The 15,548-nt window shown below is 42.6% G+C and overlaps 1 protein-coding gene across 2 annotated transcripts; it reads right to left on the minus strand.

Annotated features, from left to right (window-relative positions):
* Positions 1-3,891: 3,891 nt before the first annotated feature.
* Positions 3,892-14,764, minus strand: LOC124035962 (inactive phospholipid phosphatase 7-like). 2 transcript variants are annotated; one of them, XM_046349953.1, is made up of 2 exons: positions 10,782-11,522; positions 3,892-4,703 (listed from the first exon to the last, which is right to left on the minus strand). In XM_046349953.1, exons 1-2 carry the CDS (start codon positions 11,269-11,271, stop codon positions 4,318-4,320), a joined length of 876 nt encoding a protein of 291 aa, XP_046205909.1. In that variant the 5' UTR covers positions 11,272-11,522; the 3' UTR covers positions 3,892-4,317. The 2 variants fall into 2 exon arrangements, 1 of the variants encoding a protein (XP_046205909.1); XR_006838818.1 differs by lacking the exon at positions 10,782-11,522 and adding an exon at positions 14,623-14,764 and having other exon boundaries at positions 4,564-4,703.
* Positions 14,765-15,548: the final 784 nt, after the last annotated feature.

Below are 15,548 nucleotides of genomic sequence, written 5' to 3' on the forward strand. Positions count from 1 at the left end.
TTGCGAGCTCACAGAACAGGGCTCCGGGCAGCCGAGCGGAAATGGAGGAAAACTCGCCTCCCTGCGGACCTGGCATCCTTTCACTCCCTCCTCTCTACATTTTCCTCCTCTGTCTCTGCTGCTAAAGCCACTTTCTACCACGCTAAATTCCAAGCATCTGCCTCTAACCCTAGGAAGCTCTTTGCCACCTTCTCCTCCCTCCTGAATCCCCCCCCCTCCCTCTCTGCAGATGACTTCGTCAACCATTTTGAAAAGAAGGTCGACGACATCCGATCCTCGTTTGCTAAGTCAAACGACACCGCTGGTTCTACTCACACTGCCCTACCCTGTGCTCTGACCTCTTTCTCCCCTCTCTCTCCAGATGAAATCTCGCGTCTTGTGATGGCCGGCCGCCCAACAACCTGCCCGCTTGACCCTATCCCCTCCTCTCTTCTCCAGACCATTTCCGGAGACCTTCTCCCTTACCTCACCTCGCTCATCAACTCATCCCTGACCGCTGGCTACGTCCCTTCCGTCTTCAAGAGAGCGAGAGTTGCACCCCTTCTGAAAAAACCTACACTCGATCCCTCCGATGTCAACAATTACAGACCAGTATCCCTTCTTTCTTTTCTCTCCAAAACTCTTGAACGTGCCGTCCTTGGCCAGCTCTCCCGCTATCTCTCTCTGAATGACCTTCTTGATCCAAATCAGTCAGGCTTCAAGACTAGTCATTCAACTGAGACTGCTCTCCTCTGTATCACGGAGGCGCTCCACACTGCTAAAGCTAACTCTCTCTCCTTTGCTCTCATCCTTCTATATCTATCGGCTGCCTTCGATACTGTGAACCATCAGATCCTCCTCTCCACCCTCTCCGAGTTGGGCATCTCCGGCGCGGCCCACGCTTGGATTGCGTCCTACCTGACAGGTCGCTCCTACCAGGTGGCGTGGCGAGAATCTGTCTCCTCACCACGCGCTCTCACCACTGGTGTCCCCCAGGGCTCTGTTCTAGGCCCTCTCCTATTCTCGCTATACACCAAGTCACTTGGCTCTGTCATAACCTCACATGGTCTCTCCTATCATTGCTATGCAGACGACACACAATTAATCTTCTCCTTTCCCCCTTCTGATGACCAGGTGGCGAATCGCATCTCTGCATGTCTGGCAGACATATCAGTGTGGATGACGGATCACCACCTCAAGCTGAACCTCGGCAAGACGGAGCTGCTCTTCCTCCCGGGGAAGGACTGCCCGTTCCATGATCTCGCCATCACTGTTGACAACTCCATTGTGTCCTCCTCCCAGAGCACTAAGAACCTTGGCGTGATCCTGGACAACACCCTGTCGTTCTCAACCAACATCAAGGCGGTGGCCCGTTCCTGTAGGTTCATGCTCTACAACATCCGCAGAGTACGACCCTGCCTCACACAGGAAGCGGCGCAGGTCCTAATCCAGGCACTTGTCATCTCCCGTCTGGATTACTGCAACTCGCTGTTGGCTGGGCTCCCTGCCTGTGCCATTAAACCCCTTCAACTCATCCAGAACGCCGCAGCCCGTCTGGTGTTCAACCTTCCCAAGTTCTCTCACGTCACCCCGCTCCTCCGTTCTCTCCACTGGCTTCCAGTTGAAGCTCGCATCCGCTACAAGACCATGGTGCTTGCCTACGGAGCTGTGAGGGGAACGGCACCTCAGTACCTCCAGGCTCTGATCAGGCCCTACACCCAAACAAGGGCATTGCGTTCATTCACCTCTGGCCTGCTCGCCTCCCTACCACTGAGGAAGTACAGCTCCCGCTCAGCCCAGTCAAAACTGTTCGCTGCTCTGGCCCCCCAATGGTGGAACAAACTCCCTCACAACGCCAGGACAGCGGAGTCAATCACCACCTTCCGGAGACACCTGAAACCCCACCTCTTTAAGGAATACCTAGGATAGGATAAGTAATCCCTCTCACCCCCCCTTTAAGATTTAGATGCACTATTGTAAAGTGACTGTTCCACTGGATGTCATAAGGTGAATGCACCAATTTGTAAGTCGCTCTGGATAAGAGCGTCTGCTAAATGACTTAAATGTAATGTAAATGTAATGTAATGGGTCATTGTCCATTTGGAAGACCAATTTGCAACCAAGCTTCAATGATGTCTTGGGATATTGCTTCAATACATCCACATAATTTTTCCTCCTCATGATGCCACCTATTTTGTGAAGTGCACCAGTCCCTCCTGCAGCAAAGCACCTCCAAAACATGATGCTGCCATCCCTGTGCTTCATGTTTGGGATGGTGTTCTTCGGCTTGCAAGCCTCACCCTTTAACCTCCAAACATAATGATGGTCATTATGGCCAAACAGTTCTATTTTTGTTTCATTAGACCAGAGGACATTTCTCCAAAAAGTACGATCCCCATGTGCAGTTGCTAACCGTAATCTGACTTTTTTATGGCGGTTATGGAGGAGTGGCTTCTTCCTTGCTAAACGGCCTTTCAGGTTATGTCGATATAGGACTCGTTTTACTGTGGATATAGATACTTTTGTACCTGTTTCCTCCAACATCTTCACAAGGTCCTTTGCTGTCCTTTGATTTGCACTTTTTGCACCAAAGTACATTCATCTCTATGAGACAGAACACATCTCCTTCCTGAGAGGTATGATGGTTGCGTGGTCCCATGGTGTTTATACTTGCATACTATTGTTTGTACAGATGAACGTGGTACCTTCAGGCATTTGGAAATTGCTCTTATGGAGGTCTTTACTGATTTCCTGATTTTATCAAGTAAATTATGTCAAGTAAAGAGGCACTGAGTTTGAAGGTAAGTCTTGAAATACATCCACAGGTTTTTTATTTGACCTTTATTTAACTAGGCAAGTCAATTAAGAACAAATTCTTATTTTCAATGACGGCCTAGGAACAGTGGGTTAACTGCCTGTTCAGGGGCAGAACGACAGATTTGTACCTTGTCAGCTCGGGGGTTTGAACTTGCAACCTTCCGGTTACTAGTCCCACACTCTAACCACTAGGCAACCCTTCCACTACCCTGGTACCCCTAAAATTATGTAAATTGCCCATCAGAAGCTTCTAAAGCCATGACATCATTTTCTGGAATTTTCCAAGCTGTTTAAATTCACAGTCAACTTAGTGTATGTAAACTTCTGACCCACTTGAATTGTGATACAGTGAATTGTAAGTGAAATAATCTGTCTGTAAACAATTGTTGGAAAAATTACTTGTGTCATGCATAAAGTAGATGTCTTAACCGACTTGCCAAAACTATAGTTTGTTAACAAGAAATTTGTGTAGTGGTTGAAAAACAAGTTTTAATGACTCCAACCTAAGTGTATGTAAACTTCTGACTTCAACTGTATATGATGCTCACAAGCCACACAATAGTTGGATATTCATTTCCCACTGAGCAAACAATTTCTGTATTTACAGCATTCTCAGAAATTAATTTTGTCATGTTTTTGTTTGGCAGACAATTATTTTTTTTGACATTTGTCAATACAACTCATGAATGCAACTGTTCATGTCAAATTATTCTACTTGTAGCCCTAAATGTCCTTCAAATAAAATGGTAAAACACTTAGTTGTAAGGCTAAATATGGACTGCAGAGAAATGAAAGTAGTGAGAGAAAAAAAAACGATTTCTGGGCCTGATAATGCTCTTTTGAGACCCCTCTTTCAAAGTAACTGAGATCTCTTCATCTTCCCATGGTAGCCAAAGTAATGGGCAACTGGGCATTTCATACATGACCATAAGCATGATGGGATGTTAATTGCTTTTTAACTGCTAACAATATACTTTGCGTCCCTCATTTACTCAAGTGTTAACTTTGGCAATTAGCTGTATCTTCTCGTGCATACTGTACACAAAATATCTGATAGTGAGTCATGTAAAAGTGTGTCTTTCACAAAATCCCCGATAGCGTATGATTGTTTTACTGATACTTGCCATTTTTAAATACATACACTTTCAGGTCCAGAAAATGAGTGTTAAAAACATGTTTTTTTATAAGAACAATTAATTGTCATAAATGTTGACAAAACTAAAAATTGCGGATCAAAATGTAATAAATAGACCCTAGTCAGAAAGGCATCGGAAATGTGTCACAAGGATGCATTAATTTCCTTGCATACTGCATTTACACTGGAGAAAGAAATTCATTCAAAGCATAACCTTATTATTTAGGGGTAAATGTGATTAACATACATTATGTCTTCATAGACTTCTATTTAAAATTACATGAGGGCCAGTGAGTGGTTGTGACAGAAGAAATTAACAAAAATAGGGACTGAGGGATAGGAGGATGTCAAGCTTTTGTGGGTTGCCTAAAATGCTGATATTGTCATTAGAAGGGGATCCAACTGAGTTTCCCGATAGAGATTAAAGTCTGGCAAGTGTTGGAGGGCAGCCACACCATTTCAACTAGATTGAAATGGAGATAGCCCAATGCAAAACCAAATCCCACATCTGTCAGGTGGTGGCGGCCAAGAAGGATGCGGGACACGCCGGCCAGGAAAGCCCACAGCACCAGTAAGATGCGCAGAGGGACAGCGAGGACTAAGTGTGACAAAAGGAACTTGGATACCATGGCAGCCCGGCTTGCATGTGCTGCTGGGAAAGAGTAAATGTCCATCGCTATGTAATCAAAGAGGCCAGGTGTCATCTCCCAGGGTCCTTTGCGCTTCACGAGTTTCTGCATACCGGCGACGGTCATTACATCCAGTAAAAGCGCTGAGGAGGGAGAGGAAATGGTGTGTTAGAGTAAAGGATTAACAGAAAACATCCTAGACCTAGATGATAGACAGTAGGGTAAATACAGCCTCTGTATCTGAGTTTGGACCTGTACAAGTTTTACCAGTGCCAACCACTTGTTTTTAAAGTTGGCATGCACCAAATCTGTCCCTGTTTGTAGATTCCAGCCCATCTAGCCTAGCCTACTGTACCAATCACACAAATGGGTTTCTAGGGTCTGGAGAGCAGTTGACTTGCATTGGTTTTTGGACAAAAATGCCCAAAAAATAGCCTTGCAGATAGTGGCCAGGTAAACAAAACCAAAGCGTGAATTGCTGTCTTACCTTGTCCATAGACTGCTAGTAGGTTAAGGAAACCAAAGTGTAATTTGGTCATTTGGCTGAACTATCCATTTTTGATGATCTCATAATCCATTATAAAACTTTTCAGTATCCATGAACCGTTTATAATCTGTTAGTATCATATTATCAGTTACACATTTTGTTGTGTTACAGCCTTCATTTAAAATGGATTAAATTGAGATGGTGTATCAATACACCCAGTCACTACAAAAACACAGGTGTGCTTCTTAACTAAGTTGCCAGAGAGGAAGGAAACAGCTCAGGGATTTCACCATGAGGCTAATTGTGACTTTAAAACAGTTACAGAGTTTAATGGCTGTGATAGGAGACAACTGAGGCTGGATCAACAACACAAAACACAATACAACCACAATACTAACCTAAATGATAGTGTGAAAAGAAGGAAGCCTGTACAGAATGAAAATATTCCAAAGTATGCATCCTGTTGGCAATAAGGTACTTAAGTAAAACTGCAAAAAACGTGGCAAAGAAATTAACTTTATGTCCTGAATACAAAGTGTTATGTTTGGGGCAAACCCAACACAATACATCACTGAGTACCACCCCGCATATATTCAAGCATGGTGGTGTTTGCATCATGTTATGGGTATGCTTCTCATCGGCAAGGACTAGGGAGTTTCTTTAGGGTAAAAAGATACGGAATAGACCTAAGCACAGGCCTAGAGGAAGACCTATTTCAGATTGTTTTTCAACAGACCCTGGGAGACAAATTCACCTTTCAGCAGGACAATTACCTAAAACACAAGGCCAAATATTCACTGGAATTGCTTACCAAGATGACATTGAATGTTCCGGAGTAACCTAGTTACAGTTTTTATGTAAATCGGCTTGAAAATCTATGGCAAAACATAAATGGTTGTCTAGCAATGATCAACAACCAACTGGACAGAGCTTGAATAATTTATTTAAGAATAATGTACAAATATTGTACAATCCATGTACAATAGAGACTTACCCAGAAAGTCTCACAGCTGTAATAGTTGCCAAAGGTGAATCTAAAATGATTTGACTCAGGGGTGGGAATACTTATGTACATGAGATTTTTCTGTAATTATGGGGTATTGTAAAACCTATGTAATCAATTTTGAATTCAGGCTACTTTATGACTACTTCATGAAGGCACTGTATTTTGAGACAGTCGGAAAATTGCTAGCAGGGATTCTTGACCGACGGAAATGTAACTTTTATAGTTGAAAACACCAAGGGCAATTTTATAAGGATAAATATTTATTTGGGGAATTGTAGAATATTTTCTATATTATTAATTTCCATGTCGGCTCTATGCGCGGAAATGCCTTTTGTCCTGAGCAGAGGAGCCCAATTTCAAACTCTGCACAAAAAAGTGTTTAAAATGAAAGAACTGACAATAATGAAGATTAACTGGAAAAGGATGTTATGTAGTGTCTTGCAATAGCCTTCGGTGAATTTAAATAATAATTCTGTAATTACATAAACATGTGTACAGAGATTTGGTCAACTCCGTCCAATTTGTTAAAAATCCTAAATTATTCAGGAATGAGCAAGGTCAGTTACAGCATAAGAACCCCTTCTTCATGTCCTAATTACATGTAGTGCCACAAGACCACTCATGGTCTGTAAAGTTCTCTACTTTTGATAGATTTAAAACACACAATATTGACATCACCATGGTCACAATCATAACTGTCAACTCCATCTCCCTGATAGGATAGTGTGTGTGTGCCATTCAGAGGGCAAGAAAAAATATTAAAGTGCCTTTGAACAGGGTATGGTACTAGGTCCACCGGTTTTAGTGTGTCAAGAACTGCAACGCTGCAGGGTTTCTCACACTCAACAGTTTCCTGTGTGTATCAAGAATGGTCCACCACCCAAAGGACATCCAGCCAACTTGACACAACTGTGGAAAGCATTGAAGACAACATGGGCCAGTATCCCTGTGGAATGCTTTCGACACCTTGTAGATGCTGTTCTGAGGGCAAAGTGGGGTGCAACTCAATATTAGGAAGGTGTTCCAAATGTTTTATACACACACCATATACACACTCACTCACACACACACACAACATTGACACTCCCACAAAAAAACACACACATTCACATACACTACATACGCATATACGCACACACCGAAACAACACAAAAACACATACAGTACATAAACATTACACACACACAGGCACACTCACACACTTTTACTCTTAATTTCCTGCTGCACCTCTGTTCTTTATTTTACTCTTATTATTATCCATCCTGACACCGAGTCACTTTACCCTAACTTAATTTACATATAGGGCTATGGCGGTCACGAAATTTCGTCAGCCGGTGAATGTCAAGGAAATAACTGTCAGTCTCCCGTTAATTGACCATTAATTAACATAAACACATTTAGCATCTCCTGGCTTATACACACAGCCTACAAGACACTGATGCAGACCTTTGAAACATTTAAAAAAGTATAATGAATCCATGTAATATAGCCTACAACTTCACAATAAATCCATTATTTATTTTAGACAGGTCTAAAGAAGCATGATATGAAGAAAATGTAGTCTATTTAAGAAGAACAGAATAGCATACTCTGAGTTGTGCTTATGTTAGGTCCTTATCTGGCTATGCCAAATGGCTGAGGGCTACACTAGTTAATTTAGCAGATAAGATTTTCTTAGAATTCTGTGGCATTATTTTATAGTATGAAGAATACAATTGATCAAAGCAAAATAAAATAGAAAGGATATTTTCTCCAAACGATTTGAGGGAGTGCGCACATGCGGCTATTCTGTGTTGAGAGGTTAACAAAGAAATACACTATCATTCAAAAGTTTGGGTTCACTTAGAAATGTCCTTGTTTTTTTTTAAAAGCACATTTTTGTCCATTGAAATAACATCAATTGTAAATGACTTGTAGCAGAAATGGCAGATTTTTATGGAATATCGACATAGGCTTAGAGGCCATTATCAGCAACCATCCCTCGTGTTCCAATGGCACGTTGGGTTAGCTAATCCAAGTTTATCACTTTATAAGGCTAATTGATCATTAGACACTTTTGCAATTATATTTGTCACGGTTCATGAATCCACTGCCTCCCTCTCTCTTTCTCTCTCTCTCTCTCTCTCTTGTGTTTGTGTGGGCGTGGTTCCCAATCTCGGCCTGATTGTCTGCGCCAGCTGGAACCACTTATCTTCCCTTTATATGTTCTGTAACCAGTGTTCTTGTTGTCAGATCGTTGTTACTTCCCTGAGGTTGTGTCGTGTGTCCGTGCTCATCTCTCGCCGCCCTTGTGTGAATTATCTGCTGTGCTCCTTCCTACCCATCCGGACACACTCCCCTGGATTTCTCAGCACGCTATCATCGGAAGATGCGCCCTAGTCCCTGGGTCGGATTCCGTCTGAGTACAGTCTGTCTGTCCTGTTGCTGCTGTAAACTGTATTCATTAAACCATCGTTGCTTGCATCTTGCATCCGCCTCTGTAGTGTCACAATATTAGCACAGCTGAAAACTGTTGTTGTTATTAAAGAAGCAATAAAACGGTCCTTCTTTAGACTAGTTGAGTATCTGGAGCATCAGCATTTGTGGGTTCAATTACAGGCTCAAAATGCCTAGAAAAAAATAACTTTCTTCTGAAATACGTCAGTCTATTCTTGTTCTGAGAACTGAAGGGTTTTCCATGCGAGGAATTGCCAAGAAACTGAAGATCTCGCGCAAACTGAAGAACAGCGCAAACTGGCCCTAACCAGAATAGAAAGAGGAGTGGGAGGCCCCGATGCACAACTGAGCAAGAGGACAAATACATTAGAATGTCTAGTTTGAGAAACAGACGCCTCACAGAAGTCCTCAACTGGCAGCTTAATTAAATAGTACCCGCAAAACACCAGTCTCAATGTCAACAGTGAAGAGGCGACTCTGGGGTGCTGGCCTTCTAGGCAAAGTTCCTCTGTCCAGTGTCTGTATTATTTTGCCCAGCTTAATCTTTTCTTTTTAATAGCCAGTCTAAGATATGGCTTTTTCTTTGCAACTCTGCCTAGAAGGCCAGCATCCTGGAGTTGCTGATAATGGGCCTCTGTACACCTATGTAGATATTCCATAAAAAAATCTGCCATTTCCAGCTACATTAGTCATTATAACATTAGCAATGTCTACACTGTATTTCTGATCAATTTGATGTTATTTTAATGGACAAAAAAGTGATTTTCTTTCAAAAACAAGAACATTTCTAAGTGACCCCAAACTTTTGAACAGTAGTTTACATATGCTTATATGCTTAATTTAGAGTTATTAATGTAACTTTAGTTGTTCTACAAACGTTGGGCTACATGTTTTGATGATTTTTAATACATTTTAAGGCTGCATGATGCCACTCTAATGATGATTTGAAAAATGTCGCTTGAAAGGCATGAGCTCTGCTTCGTTTTTTTGTGCAGGCTGTACACACAGTCAGTCACTCATTCACAATTTGACAAGCACTTGATAATGCCTAGAATATGTGTGGCCGTTATGCACGCAAAAAAATCCATGCCTTTTGTGGTTAGTGGCCGTTGTGCCCTTCTCCGAGTGCTGTGCGCACCATCAGGTGATCGGGTCTTTCTCACAGGCTATAAGTGAAGACAGACACATTGGGGACGCAACTGCATGCGTCTTTATGCAATTCCAAGGTGCAAAATGAAGATATTGGAAGAACTGTCCATATTTACTTTTCGTCAGCCAACAAGATGAGTAGGCCTAACGAACAGCAAAAGCACTTGCCTATGTCAATCTACTATCCCCCATAGTATAAAATAACATTTCTTCACATTATAAGCGCAGCAATGTGCACATGGTAGTAGGCTACAAGAGCGAATGTTCCATTAGCAGGAAACAGCATTATCAAAAGTGACCGCAAATTAAATTATTAGAATGGACCATTTTCATGCACCTATATTGAAACAGGGGCAGCGGGAAAAGATACATGTCATCTACGCATTCAAATAGCGAATGGAGGACGCTTTTCCTCTTAGTTTATTTTCAAATAAATATAGTAGGCCTAGACTATAGAAAGCTGATGGGATCCTCATAATTTATTAGAGGCCATCACTCTGTTTTCTCCGGCAATTGCATAGCCTATGGAAATGTTGTGCAACATGAGCGCATGGACTCTCAAAGTGCTTGATTAGATTTTAGAATACGTTTGCATTGATGTTAGAGTGAGTAGAAAGACAATAGAGTGCTGAGTACCAGGCAGTTAGCAAGTTTGGTAGGCTACTAATGACCAGCAGCAGCATCATAGCTTGGAGAAGCCTAATTACTGTGACTAAACGGTCACGTGGAATTTGACTGCCTTCATGACTCGTGCCCGTTGGTGTGGCGGTAATACAGTCACCGCAACAGCCCTATGTACATATCGACCTGAAATACTTCTGCACATTGATCTGGTACAGGTACCTCCATTCTTGTGTATTTTTTTGTATTCCTAGTGCTACTATTTTATTTTTAACATCGTTGGGAAGTCTACACCAGTTGTATTCATTGCATGTGGCACATATAATTTGATTTGAATGAGCTGTACATAAGGGATAGAATTAAATGCACAGACAACAGCCTATTAATACTCCTCAAGAGTGGTGGAAACATAAACAAAATTCAGTCAGAAAAAAACACTGAAGAAGTGTCCCTTATGCTTGAATGATTCGAGTCTGCCACATTTGATGACGAAAATGTAAATCGAAAAATTAAATCACTTACCAAGAAGCAAGTTGACCAGAACTTCTTGTCCTGCCATTGTGTTGCTTCTGGTGAGACATATAATTGTGCCAACAATCCAAGGGATGCCATGACCAGTGATTGCAAGCAGGTTGACCATGGAGCGCACACTGCCCCATGATGAGTGAGAATATGCACAAACCCCAAGCCTTTTGGACATGCATATATCAATCGCCAAAAGAGAGTTCATTGCAATGGCCTTAAACGAGGGGTTGAGTTGTATGCAATCCTCTTCTGGAAGTTTAACAGATTCTCTGCGGTCCTCAGTGTTATTTTCAAGTGGCTCCTGCTGCACATTTTGAGGTTGCTGCTGCTGCTGTTGGCTTGGCTGGCGTTTCAGTGAACCAGGCCGTCTTAATGTCCCCCGTGCCTCGTTGCTATTTCTGAGAGGCTGGTTCAGTGAAATAAACTCCAGTCTGTTGATCGGGTCATTCCGATCTCTCATCCTGGATCTGGTCTGATTTACAGGCATTTTGATATCAAATTAGCAAAACCTGACAATTCCCCCTTTCCATGTAGCAGGGACGTTATTACTGATATGGTGAAGAGTTGTCTGCAGAGAGATCAAGTGTTGCTCTGAGGCGCCAACTCAGTGTGAGTTATAAATAGATCTACTGCCTTGCTTCTGTATCTGTATGACTGCACATGGCTCCTCGATTTCAGCCATTTCTATTTTGCATACAAGACAAATGACTGTACATAACTAGGACCGAGCTCCATGGCATCCAGGAACTCTATACCTAGGCGGTGTCAGTGCAAGGCCCTAAAAATAGTTAGACTCCAGCAACCCAAGTCATAGACATTTCTCTTTGCTCCCACATGGCAAGCAGTACCGATGCACCAATTCTGGAATCAATAGAACCCTGAACAGCTTCTACCCCCAAACCATAAGACTGCTAAATATCCACATCGATGGGACAGTAGTGGAGAGGGTAGTAAGTTTTAAGTTCCTCTGCGTACACATCACAGACAAACTGAATTGGTCCACCCACACAGACATCATCGTGAAGAAGGCGCAGCAGCGCCTCTTCAACCTCAGGAGGCTGAAGAAATTTGGCTTGTCACCAAAAGCACTCACAAACTTCTACAGATGCACAATCGAAAGCATCCTGTCGGGCTGTATCACCGCCTGGTACGGCAACTGCTCCGCTCACAACCGTAAGGCTCTCCAGAGGGTAGTGAGGTCTGCACAATGCATCACCGGGGGCAAACTACCTGCCCTCCAGGACACCTACACCACCTTCACAGGAAGGCCATAAAGATCATCAAGGACAACAACCACCGAGCCACTGCCTGTTCACCCCGCTATCATCCAGAAGGAGAGGTCAGTACAGGTGCATCAAAGCATGGACCGAGAGACTGAAAAGCAGCTTCTATCTCAAGGTCATCAGACTGTTTACCAGCCATCACTAACACCAAGAGGTTGCTGTCTACACACAGACTTGAAATCATTGGCCACTTTAATAAATGGATCACTCATCACTTTAATAATGGCACCTTAATAATCTTGAAAAATATTGCATTACTCTTGATCTCTCTGCTGCTCCAGTTTCAACTGTTCTGCCTTACTATTATTCAACCATGCTGGTCATTTATGAACATTTGAACATCTTGGCCACGTTCTGTTATAATCTCCACCCGGCACAGCCAGAAAAGGACTGGCCACCCCACATATGCTCTCTCTAATTCTCTCTTTCTTTCTCTCTCTCGGAGGACCTGAGCCCTAGGACCGTGCCCCAGGACTACCTGACATGATGGCTCCTTGCTGTCCCCAGTCCACCTGACTGTGCTGCTGCTCCAGTTTCAACTGTTCTGCCTTATTATTATTCGACCATGCTGGTCATTTATGATCATTTGAACATCTTGGTCATGTTCTATTATAATCTCTACCCGGCACAGCCAGAAGAGGACTGGCCACCCCACATAGCCTGGTTCCTCTCTAGGTTTCTTCCTAGGTTTTGGCCTTTCTAGGGAGTTTTTCCTAGCCACCGTGCTTTTACACCTGCATTGTTTGCTGTTTGGGGTTTTAGGCTGGGTTTCTGTACAGCACTTTGAGATATCAGCTGATGTACGAAGGGCTATATAAATACATTTGATTTGAGAGAGTAATAGGATACAGCATGTGTCAAAATGATTGATTGATGACAGGTGTCAAAAATATGATTGATTGCTGAACTTATGACCTTCTGACATGTAGTGAATATGTGCATTGTCCCGCCCCCCTGTTCGTGTGGTCATGTGTTAGAGGGTGTGTGTTATTTTGTGGCCCATGCCCCCTCCACCCCCCCCCCCTCCACCCCCAGTTTTATTTCCCTTACGGTTGTTATCTATGAAGCATGAATGTCTGGGGTTATAGATATCTCTGGGGGCCTCAGTATTATAAATGTCCAGAACAAGCCATTTTTTAAGACCTGAATATTAAACATCTAAAATATGTCTACAAGTGTAATTCTCGGAGTGCTCTGTAGCTCATGTCACGAACCCAACGCCAAAAGCTTGGAGGATATTTTGTTAGATTCTCCCGAATGTTTTAACGGATTTCTGTGTACAAGCGAGGGCCATATTTCGTACATATTCAACCCGGAGGAATCTACGGTTAAGATATTCACAGACAGCGTGTCCCAACCCTTTTATCGTGCAGAACCCGAGACTTATTCTCCAGCGCTAAGGATGCGAGAATGGTTTAAAATAATGTTATCTTTGTGTCAAATGCAACGTGCCCTGAGTGCTTCAAGGCTGCCAGGATATGCGTTGGAAGAACAAGTCTGTGGACGCCAGGATCTAATGGCTCTGAGAGTAACTGCCAGGGGGTATACCCCGGACTACCCCTACGTCATGATGACGCGTACATGTTTAAATATGTGCCCCCGCCCCGTCCCCCCTGTTCGTGTGGTCATGTGTTAGAGGTTGTTTGAACTTTTGTGACCCATGCACCCCTCCACCCCCCTGTTTTATCTCCCTTACGGTTGTTATCTATGAAGCAGGAATGTCTGGGTGTATAGCGCTGGGGCCTCAGCATTATAAATGTCCAGAACATGCCATCTTTAAGACCTGTGTGTGTGTGTGTGTGTGTGTGTGTGTGTGTGTGTGTGTGTGTGTGTGTGTGTGTGTGTGTGTGTGTGTGTGTGTGTGTGTGTGTGTGTGTGTGTGTGTGTGTGTGTGTGTGTGTGTGTGTATCTGTTAGAAACAAGGTCCCTTGGAATTGTGTCCATTTCAGGCTTTAAACAACAATTAAACAGCCATCTAAATAATGTTTCTCAGCCTAGTTTCCTATTTAGTTCTCTTTATATGTACAGGCACAGAGCTTCCAGATGGCTCCAGCCTAAGGATTTTCAGGTCATGTACACACAGGGAGATTAGAACCCCAAAGAAAAGATCCTAAAGGTACTTTCAGATTCAGGTTTATCATGACAGCCGCTTTATGAAAGGTCTTTACTTATGGCTAAACAGCTTCTACACCGTTTATTAATTAATGCTGTGGGATGAAATTAGGTGTTTCTAGGACGTCTTAAACAGATCTACAGTGAAACAAACATGTACACTTTCCACACATATTTATTGAATTTTAAAAAGACCACAGTAACATGACAGAATTTTTGCAAAGGCAACGAAATCTGCTAGGGGATATTAGATGTACAACAGTAGTATTCTGTAACAAGCAATACGTGTTAAACATGAGGCACATGAAATCAGGACAGCCTCTTTATGAAAGGCCTTTAACTATGGATAAACAGTTTTTCTACACATCTTATTCATTAATGATGTGGGCATACCCAGGATTTACAGGCAGGACGTTTGATCTACACAGGGAGGGAAAACTTACGGAGTTATGATGGAGAGGGCAAGCGTCTTTGAGTTGGTGAATTCGAAACGGATAAGGGTCTTGTATAGCTCCCTTCAGTAACCACGAGCACAACCGTTCCTTGATTTTAACTGGACGGCTTTATTCTGTAGTTTCAGTGAGAATTATCCCCTTCCGTGAGAACTATAAAGTAAATGAAAAATACAGTTAAGCACACTCTTACAACCTTATCTTACGAGTGACTTATTAGCTTGGTATAACTCTGAAATGCTTACATACATAACAGTTTAACCGGTGTTATAACGGGTTCAGATTAAACACATGAATAAAGGAAAAAATACCTCATTGGCTGCTTATTACAGAAGGGAGGAAATCAAACTTCACACTTATTATTCCTTGCATGAATTCACACTTCATCCTAACATACACTCTTCAACCTTTATGAACTACACCGGATGACATGAAAACTTAGTTAACGCAGCGCAGGGTTGCCTTCCATCCAAAAGTGTGTTGCTACAATAAGGATCCCCGTTACAACAGTATTAGCTACATAGTTCCGCTTGTATTATCATTTCCCCCGCACAGCGGACACATAAACAATTCAAACAAAAGACAACGACATAACCTGTAAGTCTAACTGTCAGTTACAGGTCGGGGCTAACAGGACCCTTTATCTGTAAGAAATAGTAAACATTTTGGAATGTGTTAAAATGTAGGTACTAAATCTTTTGAATTAAATCACTGGTTTTAAAAATGTATCTCACGCTTTATAGATAGGGGCAGAGCTAATTTCATATATCGGTTTAGGGGGTTATTAACTTTATGTAAAACAATATTCACTCAAACAACACCGCTTAGAGCAGCTTGGAGATTATTAGACATGTAAGTGGGGAGCAAAAGAGCGGATTTAACCAACTCTGTACAAACCCGACAAGGGGTATGATAAC

This window comes from Oncorhynchus gorbuscha, linkage group LG05, assembly GCF_021184085.1.
Source record: "Oncorhynchus gorbuscha isolate QuinsamMale2020 ecotype Even-year linkage group LG05, OgorEven_v1.0, whole genome shotgun sequence".
Lineage (NCBI taxonomy): Eukaryota > Metazoa > Chordata > Actinopteri > Salmoniformes > Salmonidae > Oncorhynchus > Oncorhynchus gorbuscha.